Source organism: Phyllobates terribilis, unplaced genomic scaffold, assembly GCF_046119375.1.
Source record: "Phyllobates terribilis strain yellow unplaced genomic scaffold, ASM4611937v1 Scaffold_3__8_contigs__length_932513732, whole genome shotgun sequence".
In the NCBI taxonomy this organism is placed as follows: Eukaryota; Metazoa; Chordata; class Amphibia; order Anura; family Dendrobatidae; genus Phyllobates; species Phyllobates terribilis.
Window position 1 is genome coordinate 486,640,666 of NW_027362763.1, and position 21,185 is coordinate 486,661,850.

The 21,185-nt window shown below is 48.2% G+C and overlaps 1 protein-coding gene across 3 annotated transcripts in view; it reads right to left on the reverse strand.

Annotated features, from left to right (window-relative positions):
* Window positions 1–21,185, reverse strand: part of ROS1 (ROS proto-oncogene 1, receptor tyrosine kinase) — a 422,859-nt gene that overhangs the window by 104,498 nt on the left and 297,176 nt on the right. For 2 of the 3 annotated variants that reach the window (XM_073675912.1, XM_073675911.1), the window contains 3 exons: window positions 6,063–6,127; window positions 5,325–5,457; window positions 3,206–3,303 (listed from right to left, as the gene is read on the reverse strand). In XM_073675912.1, coding sequence (XP_073532013.1) covers window positions 3,206–3,303; window positions 5,325–5,457; window positions 6,063–6,127 — 296 coding nt within the window. Of the gene's footprint in view, window positions 1–3,205; window positions 3,304–5,324; window positions 5,458–6,062; window positions 6,128–21,185 lie in introns of those variants that run through there. The other variant, XR_012318445.1, reaches the window with a different exon arrangement.

Below are 21,185 nucleotides of genomic sequence, written 5' to 3' on the forward strand. Positions count from 1 at the left end.
GGTACAGCTCATGATCCAAAGCATACCACATCATCTGTAAAACACGGCGGAGGCAGTGTGATGGCTTGGGCATGCATGGCTGCCAGTGGCACTGGGTCACTAGTGTTTATTGATGATATGAAACAGGACAGAAGCAGCTGAATGAATTCTGATGTATTCAGAGCCATACTGTGTGCTCAGATCCAGCCAAATGCAGCCAAACTGATTGGTCGTTGTTTCATACTACAGATAGACAATGACCAAAAACATAAAGCCAAAGCAACCCAGGAGTTTATTAAAGCAAAGAAGTGGAATATTCTTGAATGGCCAAGTCAGTCACCTGATCTCAACCCAATTGAGCATACATTTCACTTGTTAAAGACTAAACTTCAGACAGAAAGGCCCACAAACAAACAGCAACTGAAAACCACTGCAGTGAAGGCTTGGCAGAGCATCAAAAAGGAGGAAACACAGCGTCTGGTGATGTCCATGAGTTCAAGACTTCAGGCAGTCATTGCCAACAAAGGGTTTTCAACCAAGTACTAGAAATTAACATTTTATTTACAATTATTTAATCTGTCCAATTACTTTTGGTCCCTTTAAAAATAGGGTGGCACATGTCAAGGAGCTGAAACTCCTAAACCCTTCATCTAATTTTAATGTGGATACCCTCAAATGAAAGCGGAAAGTCTGAACTTCAACTTCATCTGAATTGTTTTGTTTAAAATTCATTGTGGTAATGTCTAGAACCAAAATTAGAAAAATGTTGTCTCTGTCCAAATATATATGGACCTAACTGCATAATGAGGGCAATCTGGCCATAGACACCCCGAAGCCCCGGGCCCCCTGGAGGTTCAGGACCCCGGGCTTTAGCCCAGATTGCCCTCATTATAATCATTGTGCTAATGACTAGAACCAAAATTAGAAAAATGTTGTCTCTGTCCAAATATATATGGACCTAACTGTATGTGCAGCCGTGTCTCCTAGCTGTGACGTCACGCAGTGCGCACCCGGCCTGCAGTGCTGCCCCGGAGAAGAGCAGGAGGACTGGAGCCGAGCCGGGGGATGGTGAGTCTGTGTGTGTCTGTGTGTGTGAGAGTGTGAGTGTGTGTGTGTGTATGTGTGTGTGTGTGCAGGCAGATATCGTGTGATGTCTGTTTATATGTATTTTTGTGTTTCAAATGTGTTTATGCGTGTATGTATGTATATGTCTGTATATGTTTGTGTGGGTGCGTGACTGCGTGCGGCCTCCTGCTAAGTATAGATGGCGACGTGTGGCCTCCTGCTGAGTACAGATGGCGTGCGGCCTCCTGCTGTCTCTGGGGGGGGTGCCGTGCGGCCTCCCGCTGTGTATAGATGGCGCCGTGCGGCCTCCCACTGTGCATAGATGGCGCTGTGTGGCCTCCCGCTGTGTATAGATGGCACCATGCGGCCTCCCGCTGTGTATAGATGGCGCCGTGCGGCCTCCCGCTGTGTATAGATGGCACCGTGCGGCCTCCCGCTGTGTATAGATGGCGCCGTACGGCCTCCTGCTGTGTATAGATGGCACCGTGCAGCCCCCTGCTTTGTATAGATGGCACCGTGCGGCCTCCTGCTGTGTATAAATGGCACCGTGCGGCCCGCTGCTGTGTAGAGATGGCGCCGTGCGGCCCTCTGCTGTGTATAGATGGTGCCGCCCGGCCTCCTGCTGTGTATAGTTGGCGCCGTGCGGCCCCCTGCTGTGTATAGATGGCGCCGTGCGGCCCCCTGCTGTGTATAGATGGCGCCATGCGGCCTCCCGCTGTGTATAGATAGCTACGTGCGGCCTCCCGCTGTGTATAGATGGCTACGTGCGGCCCCCTGCTGTGTATAGATGGCGCCGTGTGGCCCCCTGCTGTGTATAGATGGCACCGTGCGGCCTCCCGCTGTGTATAGATGGCGCCGTGCGGCCTTCTGCTGTGTATAGATGGCTACGTGCGGCCTACCGCTGTGTATAGATGGCTACGTGCGGCCTCCCGCTGTGTATAGATGGCTACGTGCGGCCTCCCGCTGTGTATAGATGGCTCCGTGCGGCCTCCCGCTGTGTATAGATGGCTCCATGCGGCCTCCCGCCGAGTATAGATGGCGCCGTGTGCTCAATATTGAGTCATACAATTAATGTAAGGCTATGTGCCCACGATGCAGAAATGCTCCGGATTTTTTTTGAGTGTTTCTGCATCTCCCTGGCAGAAAAAACGCATGCAGATTGTACATGCGGATTTTACATGCGTTTTTCCTGCCAAGGACAAGCGGATGTGAAGCGTTCTTCACATGCATTACGCATGCGGGTTGTCAAGCGCTTTCCAAGCGATTTTAGCTTGGAAAGTGCTTGACAACTTGGTTACACTATATAAATCCATGCAACCAGCATGGATTTATATAGTGTGACCGTAAAAGAATGGTAAAAAATAAAAAATAAATATATAATTACCTTCTAATGGCCTGTCGACGTCAGCGGTCGCGTGACCCGTCACATGACTAAATTACGTCACGCCAGGTCCTTTTCAGACCATCGCGAGCTGCCGGCAAGCCAGGATGCACTGGATAAAGACACCGGGGGCCATCAGAAGGTAAGTATAATATTTATTTTATTCTTTTTTTACAGGTTCTATGGTACCCGGATCCGGAGGAGAGTCTCCTCTTCTCCAAACCCAGGAACCATCCGCACATTGAAACGCATGGAATCCGCATGTGCAGATGCAGTGATGCGAATTCCATGCGTTCCAATGCAAGTCAATGGCGGCGAAAACGCCGCGCTTCCGCAAAATAATTGGTAGTGCTGCAGATTTTTCCGCAATGATAATCCGCAGCGGAAATTTCCACAGTATGTGCACATCACATGCGGATTATCATTGGGGAACATGGCAGACCTTCTACCAAGCATTTTTTAAGCGTTTCTGCAGCGGAATTGCTGCTGCGGAAATGCTTAAAAAACGCATTGTGGCCACACAGCCTAAAAAAAATTATTATAATTAATATTGTGCCACATTAATTTCACGTGAACTATCACATGATCTATCACAGGGGATCATGTGACATGTCACATGATACATCAGGTGTGTGTGTGGGGGGGAGCGAGGGGGGCCCGGGGCCCTTGCTACTCTTAATCCACCCCTGTGTGCGGTAACTGGTCTATTCCTAAAGAACCATTCTAGAGCCTCATATCAGGCCCGATAGAGAAGTTACAATTCATTTTTAATTAATTTACCTGTGGACAAAATGCATTTTCTCCAGATATACACAGCCTGTGGAAATATTCAGTGACATATCCAGAAGGTCCACACTTGACAACAATGTCTCTTGGACCTATAAGAAACATAACCATGGGCATATTTATAGCCAATCGTGGGCAAAATTTACTTCCAACTTTCCATGTAAGCCTCCACATGTGATTTACGAGTGTAATTCTGACTACAGCCTTGGAGTTTTTGCCAAGCTTGTCATCACTAAGTTTTGGGCATCATCATGACAGCAGTACATCAATTTGTGTTTGCTCACATTACATATGAGATCTAGTCAAGCTACAAAGACAAATAAATCCTTGACAGCTAATTACACAAAAAAGAACAGGAAATAATAATTTCTACAGTGTAAAATTAATGTAAGGATCGACTTCCCAAGATCAGTGAGTATTTGTGTAAAATTGGGAATATTTAAGTTTAGGATGTACTGATATATTACAATATTTTGCCAAGACTTGAGTAATGAACAAAATGGTGCAAATATTTAAAGAGGTTTAACACTTTTAGAAAATGTTTCCCATCTTGTAAAATAACAAAATCCTTCCCCGAACCCAGTGCTGGCTCTGCGCCTCTACTCCGGTTTTGGCATTCTGGCTGCAGCAGTGATGTTGCGTTGGCAGTCAATTATTTATTTATTTATTTTACTCACTTATATAGCGCCATTAATTCCATAGGGTTTTACAGACATTTTTTTGGGCACTGTCCCTATTGGGGCTAACAATCTAGATTCCCTATCAGTATGTCTTGCAGATATTGTCCTTGGTGTTATTTGAACCCAGGACCCCAGGGTTGCAAGGCTGAGGTGCTAACCACTGAGCCACCGTGCTGCCCATTACTGAGCTCAGTGGCTCAGCTACAGAGGCAATGTGAGCTGTTGACATGACATGACATCACTGCTGCCAAAATACAGAGATCGGGTAAGTACTATTGAAATTTGTTACGTTACATGACAAGAAATGTTTGGGTTGCCCTGCAATATTTAGTGATTCCAGCATTAAATAACAGTAAGTGTCATCTATGGGTAGGAATTTTTTTATTGTGATTGGTTAACAAATATTATTTTTTTATAAGATTACTGAAATCATAAGCTATTCTTTGTTTGGGTTTCTGTGTGACGTTTTTAGCATTACACTCAATTGTAGAGATGAGAGATTTTATTCAAGTGGAATAGAATTCTACTCGAATTTTACAAAAATTTGTATTTGCCAAAATGCGGATTTTTTTGTCATTTGTTTCTACATGGATTCAGCAAAATGACAGCTGACTGGCCGTAAAGAGCCTTCAAGATTAAAATGTAATTTTATATCCTTCCTTAGAATACTATGGCTGAAATCCTGAACCTCTTCACTCTATGTCGGTACTTCTGGCTCGGCTGAGGTCCTCCTGACGCCACAATGTGCTCTGTGACATTATGTGCACCAGCCCAAAACCATCCTTGGCCTTATTTAATTCCCAGCCTAGCCAGAAGAGCGATTTCAGCGCTTGCAGCAGTTATAAGAAGATGCAACAAGGACCAGATGGATGATGGTGAGGAGCAGAGTGTCCAGAGAGATGAGCGGGAAGTGAGTATAAGTATTCTTTATTATTTTTTACATATGACAATAAATATGCTACAGGGTCTTGAGAAACTGGAGAGACCACAGAGGATAGTAAGAGCCATTCAAGTAGCGAAGAATAACTTAGCTGTGAACCAAACTTCTCGGGAAAATCCAAGCGATCTAGCAAATTTTAACTTTGCCAAATGCACTGATCTGTCAATTTACTAAGGATATTGGTTATATCCACACTCAGCTGTATTCTTTGGAAAGATCCGCTACCCCTAAAACTTATACAGGTAGCAAATACTAAATAACCAAAGAATAGTCCAGATGTACTATATGGTTTATCTAGAATCTTTGGAAAGATGCATGATAATCCATATAAGCACAGTAATGGCCACCATTGGTGTCTACCGCTACAACCCAAAAGAGAAAGACTTCCTGCAAGAAAATTATTGACGCAGACAAATCCAATAACATAATTTGTGAGACTTTGCTTAACAGTTTCAAGGGATTAAGAAGTAGGAAGTACAATTCTAATACTTACATGAGTATTTGCCCGAGCACCTCGCAAGTATGAAAGCAGATCCCCACCATCCATTAATTCCAGGATAATGTATTGAGGTACATTATGAAGGCAGACACCGAGCAGCTTTAAGATATTAGGATGGTGAAACTGGCTGTGTAAAAAAAAAGTATTAAAATGTAAGAGAAATATGAGTAGTATAAAAACTCCCCACTACCTAAAGAATGCAACCAAAACTATGACCCAGGTGGAAAAAGAGATTTTTGATCCTCTTTGTTCATCAACAATTTTGCTTCCTGCTTCCCAGTAGATTCCACTCAGACGTAAATGTTACAACTGTAGTCGATCCGCGGTCGGCCATTGACTGCAAATGACATTGTTTATATGTCAGAAGACGGGCAAGGAACATAGAACTAGGTGTGAATGGAGGAGCGGCACCAATCTGGGAGGTAAGTATACTTTTTTTTAATTTATGCAGCACCCTGAGGCCACTAATAAGGGTTTGCCCAATAATAGACAACCCTTTTAATGTATTTATGACAGTTTTTGGTGTAAATTAATTGACAAAAGATATTGATGAATACTACGTATATGAGATTCCCATTACAAATTATGTGTATGAAGCCCCTGTTCTACTTTTTTAACTTAATCGCCTATGTCAATAAAAGTGGATAGTCCTCAGAGACGTGCTTTTACTTTACTATTAATTTGGTAATATATCATATTAAGTTGTGGTTTATGCAAGATTATATTTTATACCTCATCAAATGTGCTTCCTTCAGAAATTCCACTTTTTCTTCGTCTGTTGCATCACTTTTCAGAGTCTGTTCAACATAAATGATCAAATACATCCACATCATCCAAAATGATACAAATGAAAAGAAAAATGTTTATTGTATAATGTAGATAGCCAAGGGGCTCATATGTAGTCCACAATAAAGACGGATGATCATTAATTTTATTTATTGCGAATGCCACCCAATGGATTTCTTAGTAAGCTATGGCTCTGAGATCTATATAATATTTGTAGATCTAGGGTTTTGTTATGCTGTCCCTTATTAACAAATTACAACAATTTTAAATTAAATGATTGTTCTCCATTGACTGACCAATTCTGAACATTAGCCCATAGCATAAAGTTAAAAAGGCTTCTAATTTCCTTTTCACATCACTCTAATTCCATGCTTCTGTGTTCTATGTATATAAGTCTGTGAAATACCTGCCCAATATCTAAATTTTCTTGGATAATTTAAACTTTAACTTAGACATTTTCTTAAATTTGTGTGGACTACACCTGACTAGTACACTGGAACAAAAAACTTTGAAGTTTTTGATTAAAGGGGTTATCAGCTACTCAGAGGACAACCCCTTTTCCATGCCTATGTGTCACCACTAGTGTTGAGCATTCCGATACTGAAATATCGGGTATCGGCCGATATTTGCGGTATCGGAATTCCGATACTTAATTCCGATACTTTTGCAATATCGTATACCGGAATCGGAAGTTCCCATAATGCAATGAGCCATTTTCATTTTATTCAGCCAATGAGGATCCTAAGAAGTGTGGGCACATCCTGTTAGGCATGTAGGCATCTTAACTAATGGCATGGCTGTGATTGGCTGCTGAAATGATGTCATGATGCACTATAAAAGCCGCCGCCGCCATTTTGAGCTCACTCTGCTGTGAATTCAGTTAGGGATAGGACGCTGTTGTTCTGAGGGACAGTTTTAGCTACCTATTTGCTCTATACTGCTTTACCCAAGCTACTTTCTAAATCACTGTGCCTTGCAGTGCTAGTGCACAGTTCCCTGTGCTGTTCACCGCTGTCTGCAAGGTCTGTGTGTGTGAGTGCAGCTCACCCTGTAGTGTGTGCTTCAGCCAAGTCTGGTTGTAGTGCACTCAGTGTGTGTCACTGCCTCATACATTGTCCTTTTTTGCCAATTCATAATTTTTCCTAATATCTCCTATTAGTGTGGTGGTTCCATCCGTATTCAGCTAAATTGGTTCCAAACACACTATATAGGAGTAGATAGAGAATTTTTTTTCCGTCTTGCAGCACTAGTGCACAGTGCTCTGCATCTGTACTGTTCACCGCTGTCTGCAAGGTCTGGTGTGTGAGTGCCGCTCACCCTGTAGTGTGTGCTTCAACCACGTCTGGTTGTAGTGCACTCAGTGTGTGTCACTGCCTCATACATTGTCCTTTTTTGCCAATTCATAATTTTTCCTGTTATCTCCTATTAGTGTGGTGGTTCCATCCGTATTCAGCTAAATTGGTTCCAAACACACTATATAGGAGTAGATAGAGAAATTTTTTTGGTCTTGCAGCGCTAGTGCACAGTGCTCTGCATCTGTACTGTTCACCGCTGTCTGCAAGGTCTGGTGTGTGAGTGCAGCTCACCCTGTAGTGTGTGCTTCAACCCCGTCTGGTTGTAGTGCACTCAGTGTGTGTCACTGCCTCATACATTGTCCTATATTGCCAATTCATAATTTTTCCTGATATCTCCTATTAGTGTGGTGGTTCCATCCGTATTCAGCTAAATTGATTCCAAACACACTATATAGGAGTAGATAGAGGAGCCTTTCTGCAGCATTGGGCCCTGCAGCCCCAGCCAGATTAGTATTAGCCTATTTTTTGCAGCCTCATCTATTGCATTGTAGGTTACCTTCCTACATTGTAATAGCTACAAAAAGTTTGTGATACTATCGTTATTACATCTTTAGGCACATCCAGTGTCTTTTTGTGACAAAAAAAAAACCTAAATAAAGTTCACCAAACACTCCACTTTACAGTTGTGTAGGCCACATTAGCTCATATTAAAGTCTAGTCCACACTTTATAAAATTAGTGTTTCTTATACCTGTTAGCAGCTGTTCAGGAATAAGCACACTAAGCCCTTAGTACTTTTCTGCCTATCTTTATCAGTCTACCAAGATGAAGAAGGCAGGGAGTAAGGCATGTGGTCGTGGGCGTGGGCGTGGAGTTTCTTCAGGGAGAGGACGTGAGGATTCTGTGCCTGCAGGGAGAGGACGTGGGGATTCTGTGCCTGCTGCGGGCACCAGTGACTCAGCATCCCCCAGTTTTACCAGGGAACAGTCCTTTATGCGCAGCTTTGTAGGAGCTAGCCGTACCCCACTGCTGCGCGAGGACCAAATTGAAGCCGTTGTCGGATGGATGGCAGCTAACGCATCGACTTCAATTAGTTCCAGATCCTCTCAGGTCCTGAGCACTGAAGAGCACCCATCTGTCTCTTCACCACCTGCCAAATTGCCCAGGCAGTCAGAGAGCCCTGGACAGGAGCCATCTCTACTTCTGTTCTCTGAATCTCTTGGCTTGGAAAGAGGGGGCCAGCCAAGCAGAATTCTAGAATTTGAAGAAGAGGTAGTATGCAGTGATGCGCAACCGTTTTGTCTCTCTGAATCTGAAGAGGCGGGTGGGCCAGTGCCTATGGTCAGCAGCACACCTCAGTACGCATCTGATGATGAGACTCAGGTGCCACTTTGTGGTGCGTACTGTGCTGTCGAGACTACCCAGGAGAAGCAGTTGTTTGAAGAGGGTGGTGTAGATGATGAGGTCCTTGACCCATCATGGCGTGAGGGACAGGAAGGTGGTGGGAGCAGCTCTGAGGAAGAGATTCCCCGAATGGCCCAAAAAGGAGGGAGAGGGAGGGGGCAGACTTGGTTGCCTGTAGCCTCCACTTCGGCACCCATTAGGAGCATGGCTCTTCCAAAATCCAAAGCAGGCGCTCCCAAGACTTGTAGTGCCTGGTCCTTTTTTGACACAGTTGCAGATGACATTTGCTTTGTCAAATGCAAGCTGTGTAATCAGAAGGTGAAAAGAGGGAAAAGTGTCAGCAACCTCAATACCACAAATATGTGGAAACATGTGCGGACCAAGCATGTGGTGGAGTTACAAAAACACACTGAAGACCTAGGCCAACCTACAGCGCCACCTACCACCTCTTCAGCTCGTGTTGTAGCCTCTTCCTCCAGCTCACACACAGCTGGTTCGGCATCCTCACAGGATCGCCATGGAAGAATCTCTGGCACTGTTGTACAGAGACACAGTGTAATTCCACCCACAGCACCACTTTCCCAGTCATCCTCACACTCCCAGGCCAGTCTACAGCCATCGTTAGCACAGGCATGGGAGAAAAGGCGCCCATACTCGGCAAACCACCCCCGAGCACAGGCTCTGAATGCTGGCATTGCTAAACTACTGGCCCTTGAAATGCTATCATTCAGGCTGGTGGAGACTGACACATTCCGTAACTTTATGGCATTGGCAGTCCCACAATACAACGTGCCCAGCCGCTTTTATTTCAGCAGGCAAGCCGTCCCTGCCCTGCAACATCATGTGGAGGGAAAAATTAAACATGCGCTAAAAAACGCCGTCAGTAGCAAGGTCCACCTGACCACTGATGCGTGGACCAGTAAGCATGGACAGGGACGATACCTTTCCCTCACTGCCCATTGGGTAAATGTTGTGGAGCCGGGTACAAATCTTGAGAGTGGCGCTGTACGTGTTCTGCCAACTCCAAGGATTGCAGGAATCCAGTCTGTACACATTGACTCCTCCTCATACTCCAGTTCCTCTGAATCAGCGCTGCAGGAGCCGTCACGGTCTACCTCCACATCGACCCGTGAACGGTTACCTGTTATGATGACCGATATGAGCACAGCCGTGGCCAAACGTCAACAGGCCGTATTAAAATTAATTTCTTTGGGGAATCGAAGCCACACAGCGCAGGAGCTCTGGAATGCCATCAAGCAGCAGAGCGACGTGTGGTTTGTGCCAGCGAATCTCCAGCCAGGCATGGTAGTGTGTGACAATGGCCGAAATCTGGTGGCAGCTCTGGGCCTAGGCAACCTCACTCACATCCCATGTCTGGCACATGTGCTCAACTTGGTCGTGCAGAGTTTTTTGAGGGACTATCCGGATCTTGATGCACTGCTTCACAAGGTCCGCATAGAGTGCGCTCACTTGCGGCGTTCCAGCAATGCAAGATCACGCATTGCAGCTCTGCAGCGCCGATTACGTCTTCCGGAACATCGCATCATATGTGACCTACCCACCAGGTGGAATTCAACGTTACATATGTTGGAGAGGTTGTGTGAGCAGCAGGCAGCAGTAATGGAGTACCAGCTGCAGCAGGCGCAAACAAGTCGCAGTACGCGCCGTTCACACTTCACCACCACTGAGTGGGCCTCTATGAAGGACATTTGCCACGTTTTGCGTGCCTTCGATTATTCCACGCGGATGGCGAGTGCAGATGATGCACTAGTCAGCATGACTATCCCCCTTATCTGCCTGCTTGAAAAAACACTGCAAGCACTAAGGGACGAGGTTTTGGAAGAGGTGGAGGATGAGGAGTCACAAATGCCATCTGCTTCTCTACAGTCTGCGCAACGTGGTTCCTCACAAAGGCCTAGGCAGGGGACACTTTGTGAGGAGGATGAGGAGGAGTCAATGGATGAGGAAGACATCTGTCCAGAGGAGGGAGGTACACAATGCTCTAGTAGTCAGTATCTAGAGCGAGGGTGGGGTGATGCAGAGCAGGCAGAGATCACGCCTCAAGCAGGGGACAGCGTTTCTTGGCCAGTTGGCAGTCTGCAGCACATGGTTGATTTCATGCTGCAGTGCCTGAGAAACGACCGCCGCATCGCCCACATTCTCAACACGGCTGATTATTGGGTGTCCACCCTCCTAGATCCTCGCTACCGGGACAACTTACAAAGCCTCATAACACCGTTGAACCGGGAGCGTAAAATGCGTGAGTACCAAGACGCACTGGTGCATTCCATCATGTTCTCCATTCCAACAGAGAGCAGTGCTGCTAGTACTTTACAAAGCAGCTCAGTGCGTCGAGGCAGTGGAGGAAGCTCTGCACAAAGAGGGAGCAGAAGCAGCGCCTCAGCACAAGGCAAGACCACTATGGCCGAAATGTGGCAAAGTTTTGTGTCCCCGCCACCACAAATGTCTACACCATCACAGACGGCTCCAGTCAGCAGGAGGCAACGTTTCCGTCAGATGGTGACAGACTACATGTCTTGCCCTCTTAGTGTACTCCCAGACGGCTCTTCTCCCTTCAAGTTTTGGGTCTGTAAGCTGGATACATGGCCAGAGCTTAGTCAGTATGCATTGGAGGTGCTAGCTTGCCCTGCTGCTAGTGTATTATCGGAACGTGTCTTTAGTGCCGCAGGTGGTGTACTAACAGACCGTCGCATGCGACTATCCTCCGATAACGTTGACCGGCTTACTTTTCTCAAAATGAACAAGGCCTGGATCTCTCATGAATTTGCCAGTCCTCTTCCAGAATAAATAATTGGTTGGCAACAGTATCCAGGTCTCCTGTTCTGTTGATGTTTCTACCACCTGAACTGTAATCCCTGAGCTCCAACACCGCCAGTTGGCGCTCGGAAGTGCCGTCTGCACAGTCAACACTTGCTGCGGTGTTATTGGGGTTCAGTAACGTCAGCTGTTCCCCTGCTGTGTTCACAGCAATTTCTCCTGCTCTGTCCATATTCACTGTGCTACTTATTTAAAACTTGCTCCAATTACACCTCTGGCTCCTCTCTGTTTTCATTCTTATCCCTGGGCTCCAACACCGCCAGTTGGCGCTCGGAAGTGCCGTCTGCACAGTCAACACTTGCTGCGGTGTTATTGGGGTTCAGTAACGTCAGCTGTTCCCCTGCTGTGTTCACGGCAATTTCTCCTGCTCTGTCCATATTCACTGTGCTACTTATTTAAAACTTGCTCCAATTACACCTCTGGCTCCTCTCTGTTTTTATTCTTATCCCTGGGCTCCAGCACCGCCAGTTGGCGCTCGGAAGTGCTGTCTGCACAGTCAACACTTGCTGCCGTGTTATTGGGGTTCGGTAACGTCAGCTGTTCCCCTGCTGTGCGGACGGCAATTTCTCCTGCTTTGTCCACATCCACTGTACTACACATTTTAAAGTTGCTCCAATTACACCTCTGGCTCCTCTGTTTTCATTCTTATCCCTGGGCTCCAACACCGCCAGTTGGCGCTCAGAAGTGCCGTCTGCACAGTCAACACTTGCTGCCGTGTTATTGGGGTTCAGTAACGTCAGCTGTTCCCCTGCTGTGCGGACGGCAATTTCTCCTGCTTTGTCCACATCCACTGTACTACACATTTTAAAGTTGCTCCAATTACACCTCTGGCTCCTCTGTTTTCATTCTTATCCCTGGGCTCCAGCACCGCCAGTTGGCGCTCGGAAATGCCGTCTGCACAGTCAACACTTGCTGCGGTGTTATTGGGGTTCAGTAACGTCAGCTGTTCCCCTGCTGTGCGGACGGCAATTTCTCCTGCTTTGTCCACATCCACTGTACTACACATTTTAAAGTTGCTCCAATTACACCTCTGGCTCCTCTGTTTTCATTCTTATCCCTGGGCTCCAACACCGCCAGTTGGCGCTCAGAAGTGCCGTCTGCACAGTCAACACTTGCTGCGGTGTTATTGGGGTTCAGTAACGTCAGCTGTTCCCCTTCTGTGTTCACGGCAATTTCTCCTGCTCTGTCCATATTCACTGTGCTACTTATTTAAAACTTGCTCCAATTACACCTCTGGCTCCTCTCTGTTTTTATTCTTATCCCTGGGCTCCAGCACCGCCAGTTGGCGCTCGGAAGTGCTGTCTGCACAGTCAACACTTGCTGCCGTGTTATTGGGGTTCGGTAACGTCAGCTGTTCCCCTGCTGTGCGGACGGCAATTTCTCCTGCTTTGTCCACATCCACTGTACTACACATTTTAAAGTTGCTCCAATTACACCTCTGGCTCCTCTGTTTTCATTCTTATCCCTGGGCTCCAACACCGCCAGTTGGCGCTCAGAAGTGCCGTCTGCACAGTCAACACTTGCTGCGGTGTTATTGGGGTTCAGTAACGTCAGCTGTTCCCCTGCTGTGTTCACGGCAATTTCTCCTGCTCTGTCCATATTCACTGTGCTACTTATTTAAAACTTGCTCCAATTACACCTCTGGCTCCTCTCTGTTTTCATTCTTATCCCTGGGCTCCAACACCGCCAGTTGGCGCTCGGAAGTGCCGTCTGCACAGTCAACACTTGCTGCGGTGTTATTTGGGTTCAGTAACGTCAGCTGATCCCCAGCTGTGTGTCCGGCAAATTCTCCTGCTTTGTCCACATCCACTGTACTACGGATTTAAAACCTCCTCCAAATACACCTCTGGCTCCTCCGTTTTTAGTATTTACCCTGGGCTCCAATACCGCTAGTTGCTGCTCAGAAGTGCCGTCTACACAGTCAACGCTAGCTCCAGTGTTATTGGGGTTCAGTAACGTCAGCTGATCCCCAGCTGTGTGTCCGGCAAATTCTCCTGCTTTGTCCACATCCACTGTACTAAAGATTTAAAACCTCCTCCAAATACACCTCTGGCTCCTCCGTTTTTAGTATTTACCCTGGGCTCCAATACCGCTAGTTGCTGCTCAGAAGTGCCGTCTGCACAGTCAACGCTTGCTCCAGTGTTATTGGGGTTCAGTAACGTCAGCTGATCCCCAGCTGTGTGTCCGGCAAATTCTCCTGCTTTGTCCACATCCACTGTACTACGGATTTAAAACCTCCTCCAAATACACCTCTGGCTCCTCCGTTTTTAGTATTTACCCTGGGCTCCAATACCGCTAGTTGCTGCTCAGAAGTGCCGTCTACACAGTCAACGCTTGCACCAGTGTTATTGGGGTTCAGTAACGTCAGCTGATCCCCAGCTGTGTGTCCGGCAAATTCTCCTGCTTTGTCCACATCCACTGTACTACGGATTTAAAACCTCCTCCAAATACACCTCTGGCTCCTCCGTTTTTAGTATTTACCCTGGGCTCCAATACCGCTAGTTGCTGCTCAGAAGTGCCGTCTGCACAGTCAACGCTTGCTCCAGTGTTATTGGGGTTCAGTAACGTCAGCTGATCCCCAGCTGTGTGTCCGGCAAATTCTCCTGCTTTGTCCACATCCACTGTACTACGGATTTAAAACCTCCTCCAAATACACCTCTGGCTCCTCCGTTTTTAGTATTTACCCTGGGCTCCAATACCGCTAGTTGCTGCTCAGAAGTGCCGTCTGCACAGTCAACGCTTGCTCCAGTGTTATTGGGGTTCAGTAACGTCAGCTGATCCCCAGCTGTGTGTCCGGCAAATTCTCCTGCTTTGTCCACATCCACTGTACTACGGATTTAAAACCTCCTCCAAATACACCTCTGGCTCCTCCGTTTTTAGTATTTACCCTGGGCTCCAATACCGCTAGTTGCTGCTCAGAAGTGCCGTCTGCACAGTCAACGCTTGCTCCAGTGTTATTGGGGTTCAGTAACGTCAGCTGATCCCCAGCTGTGTGTCCGGCAAATTCTCCTGCTTTGTCCACATCCACTGTACTACGGATTTAAAACCTCCTCCAAATACACCTCTGGCTCCTCTGTTTTTAGTATTTACCCTGGGCTCCAGCACCGCCAGCTGGTTCTCGGCAGTTCCATTGGCTCTTGTACCTTCTGCTACCCATCCGGGTTCCAGTACCGTCAGCTGGTTCTCGGCAGTGTCTTTGGCACGGGTACTCCCTCCTGCCCAGCCTGGTTCCAGCACGCCAGCTGTTTCCGGGTAGTGTCAACGTCACTTTGCCTCCAATGCATTGTCCTGTCGTGTTGCGGTCGGGTTAGCCGACTCTATGGTGCCTGCAGTTTAGGTGACTCCTATGTGGGCTGCGGGATCTGGCAATGAAGGCTGGTTCCATAGTGCCAATAGGACAAGCACCCCCTGTAGGACTGTGGGTTTTGGTAACTGCGGCCGGCTCGCGGCCTTGAACTTTTTTTTACATGGGTACCTTCTGCTACCCATCCAGGTTCCAGTACCGTCAGCTGGTTCTCGGCAGTGCCTTTGGATTAGGTGCCTCCTTCTCGGTATCCAAGTTCCACCAACGTCTGCTGGTCCTTGGTAGTGCTTTCTGGCACAGGTACCTCCTGCTTAGTAACCGAGTTCCAGTACCGTCAGCTGGTCCTCGGTAGTTCCATTTGCTCTTGTATCTTCTGCTACCCATCCGGGTTCCAGTACCGTCAGCTGGTTCTCGGCAGTGTCTTTGGCACGGGTACTCCCTCCTGCCCAGCCTGGTTCCAGCACGCCAGCTGTTTCCGGGTAGTGTCAACGTCACTTTGCCTCCAATGCGTTGTCCTGTCGTGTTGCGGTCGGGTTAGCCGACTCTATGGTGCCTGCAGTTTAGGTGACTCCTATGTGGGCTGCGGGATCTGGCAATGAAGGCTGGTTCCATAGTGCCAATAGGACAAGCACCCCCTGTAGGACTGTGGGTTTTGGTAACTGCGGCCGGCTCGCGGCCTTGAACTTTTTTTTACATGGGTACCTTCTGCTACCCATCCGGGTTCCAGTACCGTCAGCTGGTTCTCGGCAGTGCCTTTGGATTAGGTGCCTCCTTCTCGGTATCCAAGTTCCACCAACGTCTGCTGGTCCTTGGTAGTGCTTTCTGGCACAGGTACCTCCTGCTTAGTAACCGAGTTCCAGTAACATCAGCTGGTCCTCGGTAGTTCCATTGGCACTTGTACCTTCTGCTACCCATCCGGGTTCCAGTACCGTCAGCTGGTCCTGGGTAGTTCCATTTGCTCTTGTATCTTCTGCTACCCATGCGGGTTCCAGTACCGTCAGCTGGTTCTCGGCAGTGTCTTTGGCACGGGTACTCCCTCCTGCCCAGCCTGGTTCCAGCACGCCAGCTGTTTCCGGGTAGTGTCAACGTCACTTTGCCTCCAATGCGTTGTCCTGTCGTGTTGCGGTCGGGTTAGCCGACTCTATGGTGCCTGCAGTTTAGGTGACTCCTATGTGGGCTGCGGGATCTGGCAATGAAGGCTGGTTCCATAGTGCCAATAGGACAAGCACCCCCTGTAGGACTGTGGGTTTTGGTAACTGCGGCCGGCTCGCGGCCTTGAACTTTTTTTTACATGGGTACCTTCTGCTACCCATCCGGGTTCCAGTACCGTCAGCTGGTTCTCGGCAGTGCCTTTGGATTAGGTGCCTCCTTCTCGGTATCCAAGTTCCACCAACGTCTGCTGGTCCTTGGTAGTGCTTTCTGGCACAGGTACCTCCTGCTTAGTAACCGAGTTCCAGTAACATCAGCTGGTCCTCGGTAGTTCCATTGGCTCTTGTACCTTCTGCTACCCATCCGGGTTCCAGTACCGTCAGCTGGTCCTAGGTAGTTCCATTTGCTCTTGTATCTTCTGCTACCCATCCCGGTTCTAGTACCGTCAGCTGGTTCTCGGCAGTGTCTTTGGCACGGGTACTCCCTCCTGCCCAGCCTGGTTCCAGCACGCCAGCTGTTTCCGGGTAGTGTCAACGTCACTTTGCCTCCAATGCGTTGTCCTGTCGTGTTGCGGTCGGGTTAGCCGACTCTATGGTGCCTGCAGTTTAGGTGACTCCTATGTGGGCTGCGGGATCTGGCAATGAAGGCTGGTTCCATAGTGCCAATAGGACAAGCACCCCCTGTAGGACTGTGGGTTTTGGTAACTGCGGCCGGCTCGCGGCCTTGAACTTTTTTTTACATGGGTACCTTCTGCTAACCATCCGGGTTCCAGTACCGTCAGCTGGTTCTCGGCAGTGCCTTTGGATTAGGTGCCTCCTTCTCGGTATCCAAGTTTCACCAACATCTGCTGGTCCTTGGTAGTGCTTTCTGGCACAGTTACCTCCTGCTTAGTAACCGAGTTCCAGTAACATCAGCTGGTCCTCGGTAGTTCCATTGGCTCTTGTACCTTCTGCTACCCATCCGGGTTCCAGTACCGTCAGCTGGTCCTCGGTAGTTCCATTTGCTCTTGTATCTTCTGCTACCCATCCGGGTTCCAGTACCGTCAGCTGGTTCTCGGCAGTGTCTTTGGCACGGGTACTCCCTCCTGCCCAGCCTGGTTCCAGCACGCCAGCTGTTTCCGGTTAGTGTCAACATCACTTTGCCTCCAATGCATTGTCCTGTCGTGTTGCGGTCGGGTTAGCCGACTCTATGGTGCCTGCAGTTTAGGTGACTCCTATGTGGGCTGCGGGATCTGGCAATGAAGGCTGGTTCCATAGTGCCAATAGGACAAGCACCCCCTGTAGGACTGTGGGTTTTGGTAACTGCGGCCGGCTCGCGGCCTTGAACTTTTTTTTACATGGGTACCTTCTGCTACCCATCCGGGTTCCAGTACCGTCAGCTGGTTCTCGGCAGTGCCTTTGGATTAGGTGCCTCCTTCTCGGTATCCAAGTTCCACCAACGTCTGCTGGTCCTTGGTAGTGCTTTCTGGCACAGGTACCTCCTGCTTAGTAACCGAGTTCCAGTAACATCAGCTGGTCCTCGGTAGTTCCATTGGCTCTTGTACCTTCTGCTACCCATCCGGGTTCCAGTACCGTCAGCTGGTCCTCGGTAGTTCCATTTGCTCTTGTATTTTCTGCTACCCATCCGGGTTCCAGTACCATCAGCTGGTTCTCGGCAGTGTCTTTGGCACGGGTACTCCCTCCTGCCCAGCCTGGTTCCAGCACGCCAGCTGTTTCCGGGTAGTGTCAACGTCACTTTGCCTCCAATGCGTTGTCCTGTCGTGTTGCGGTCGGGTTAGCCGACTCTATGGTGCCTGCAGTTTAGGTGACTCCTATGTGGGCTGCGGGATCTGGCAATGAAGGCTGGTTCCATAGTGCCAATAGGACAAGCACCCCCTGTAGGACTGTGGGTTTTGGTAACTGCGGCCGGCTCGCGGCCTTGAACTTTTTTTTACATGGGTACCTTCTGCTACCCATCCGGGTTCCAGTACCGTCAGCTGGTTCTCGGCAGTGCCTTTGGATTAGGTGCCTCCTTCTCGGTATCCAAGTTCCACCAACGTCTGCTGGTCCTTGGTAGTGCTTTCTGGCACAGGTACCTCCTGCTTAGTAACCGAGTTCCAGTAACATCAGCTGGTCCTCGGTAGTTCCATTGGCTCTTGTACCTTCTGCTACCCATCCGGGTTCCAGTACCGTCAGCTGGTCCTCGGTATTTCCATTTGCTCTTGTATCTTCTGCTACCCATCCGGGTTCCAGTACCGTCAGCTGGTTCTCGGCAGTGTCTTTGGCACGGGTACTCCCTCCTGCCCAGCCTGGTTCCAGCACGCCAGCTGTTTCCGGGTAGTGTCAACGTCACTTTGCCTCCAATGTGTTGTCCTGTCGTGTTGCGGTCGGGTTAGCCGACTCTATGGTGCCTGCAGTTTAGGTGACTCCTATGTGGGCTGCGGGATCTGGCAATGAAGGCTGGTTCCATAGTGCCAATAGGACAAGCACCCCCTGTAGGACTGTGGGTTTTGGTAACTGCGGCCGGCTCACGGCCTTGAACTTTTTTTTACATGGGTACCTTCTGCTACCCATCCGGGTTCCAGTACCGTCAGCTGGTTCTCGGCAGTGCCTTTGGATTAGGTGCCTCCTTCTCGGTATCCAAGTTCCACCAACGTCTGCTGGTCCTTGGTAGTGCTTTCTGGCACAGGTACCTCCTGCTTAGTAACCGAGTTCCAGTAACATCAGCTGGTCCTCGGTAGCTCCATTGGCTCTTGTACCTTCTGCTACCCATCCGGGTTCCAGTACCGTCAGCTGGTCCTCGGTAGTTCCATTTGCTCTTGTATCTTCTGCTACCCATCCGGGTTCCAGTACCGTCAGCTGGTTCTTGGCAGTGTCTTTGGCACGGGTACTCCCTCCTGCCCAGCCTGGTTCCAGCACGCCAGCTGTTTCCGGGTAGTGTCAACGTCACTTTGCCTCCAATGCGTTGTCCTGTCGTGTTGCGGTCGGGTTAGCCGACTCTATGGTGCCTGCAGTTTAGGTGACTCCTATGTGGGCTGCGGGATCTGGCAATGAAGGCTGGTTCCATAGTGCCAATAGGACAAGCACCCCCTGTAGGACTGTGGGTTTTGGTAACTGCGGCCGGCTCGCGGCCTTGAACTTTTTTTTACATGGGTACCTTCTGCTACCCATCCGGGTTCCAGTACCGTCAGCTGGTTCTCGGCAGTGCCTTTGGATTAGGTGCCTCCTTCTCGGTATCCAAGTTCCACCAACGTCTGCTGGTCCTTGGTAGTGCTTTCTGGCACAGGTACCTCCTGCTTAGTAACCGAGTTCCAGTAACATCAGCTGGTCCTCGGTAGTTCCATTGGCTCTTGTAACTTCTGCTACCCATCCGGGTTCCAGTACCGTCAGCTGGTCCTCGGTAGTTCCACAGCCTTCTTGTACTTTCTGCTACATTTCCAAGTTCAAGCTTTTTGAAATGGTTCTTGGTAATCACTCTGGATCTCCCTGACGAGGACCCTGAAGATGAGGACCCTGAAGACCAACCCGAAGAAGACGAGGACCCCGAAGACGATGACCCTGAAGACGAGGACCCTGAAGACCACCCCGAAGAAGACGAGGACCCTGAAGACGAGGACCCTGAAGACCACCCCGAAGAAGACGAGGACCCTGAAGACCACCCCGAAGAAGACGAGGACCCTGAAGACCACCCCGAAGAAGACGAGGACCCCGAAGATGAGGACCCAGAAGACCAACCCGAAGAAGACGAGGACCCCGAAGACGAGGACCCGGAAAACGACCACCCTGAAGACCACCCTGAAGAAGACCAAGAAGATGACCCTGAAGAAGTTGACCAAGAGGACAAAGAAGAGAAGACAAGTACCAAGATACAGAAGAACAAGAGACAGAAAACCAAGAAGCAGAAATACAAGAAGCTGCAGAACAAAAAGCGGAAGAACATTAAGCATAAGATTAAAATTCAGAGCAAAAGATAATATCTAAATTATAAGCAGAATATGACTAAGCAGTGTATGGGGGTGAGTCCGTTCCTCCTCGTGGTGCCCCTGGAAAAGACCTGCTGCTGCAGGCCAAACTGAACGCGGACAAATCCTGTTGTGAATCTTTTGTGACGGGCAGAACGAAAGGTGTAATGTCCAACCTTTTATAGATAACAACTACAGGAATGCCTGTCACAAATAAGAATATGATGAAGAAGAAGAATATGAAGAAGATGAAGAAGTAGAATATGAAGAATGTAAAAAAAAGAATAATACGAAGAAGGTGAAGAAGAAGAAGGTGAAGAAGAAGTGGATGAAAAAGATGCTGAGGATGATGAAGGAGAAAGTGTGGGAGAAGTAAAAAAGAAGGTGAAGAGCATGGAAGTAGTGAAACATAAATATCTGACAAAATATAAAAATACTTAACATAGTTAATATTTCCGTAACTCAGAACATCTTAAAAAAATAGTAATTCCTGCTATTCCATTTGACTGGGCTAAACCTCTATGCCTTTATTGTCTCCCCCACCTCCCCCAATACATTCTACATTATTCTTAGTTGTTTTCCTTCATGTAGAATTTACCTACAAGGAAAGAAAGGGTTTATTTTAATTCTGATATTTATGTCCCATTGACTTGCATTGGTTTCCGGTATCGGAATCGGCGATATCCGATACTTTTTCGGTATCGGTCCGATCCAATCCGATCCGATATTTCCCGATATCGGAAGGTATCGCTCAACACTAGTCACCACAATAAAATAACACATGTGTCCAGTGCTGGCGCCATTCTATCTATGTTGGCACTGGCTATCCCAGGGCTCATGTGACATTGGCCGCAGGGATCACGTGACATAACAATTATCGCTGGTTTCACTCTCCTCTCCTACAGGTGTAATTAACATCTGGAGGAAGTAAAACTTTAGGAGGGCACCATCCAATAACTGAGATCTACCTGCAACATGTCATGCATACACCGTGCAAATTTCAAAAAGAAAAGAAGACATGCACCTGAGCAGTGATCACCTGAAGAAATGATCAAAGAATGTTTGGATACAAATTACATCAATTTATTTCAATTTCTCCTGACACATATACAGAATTACGGACATACCAAAAATATTAAA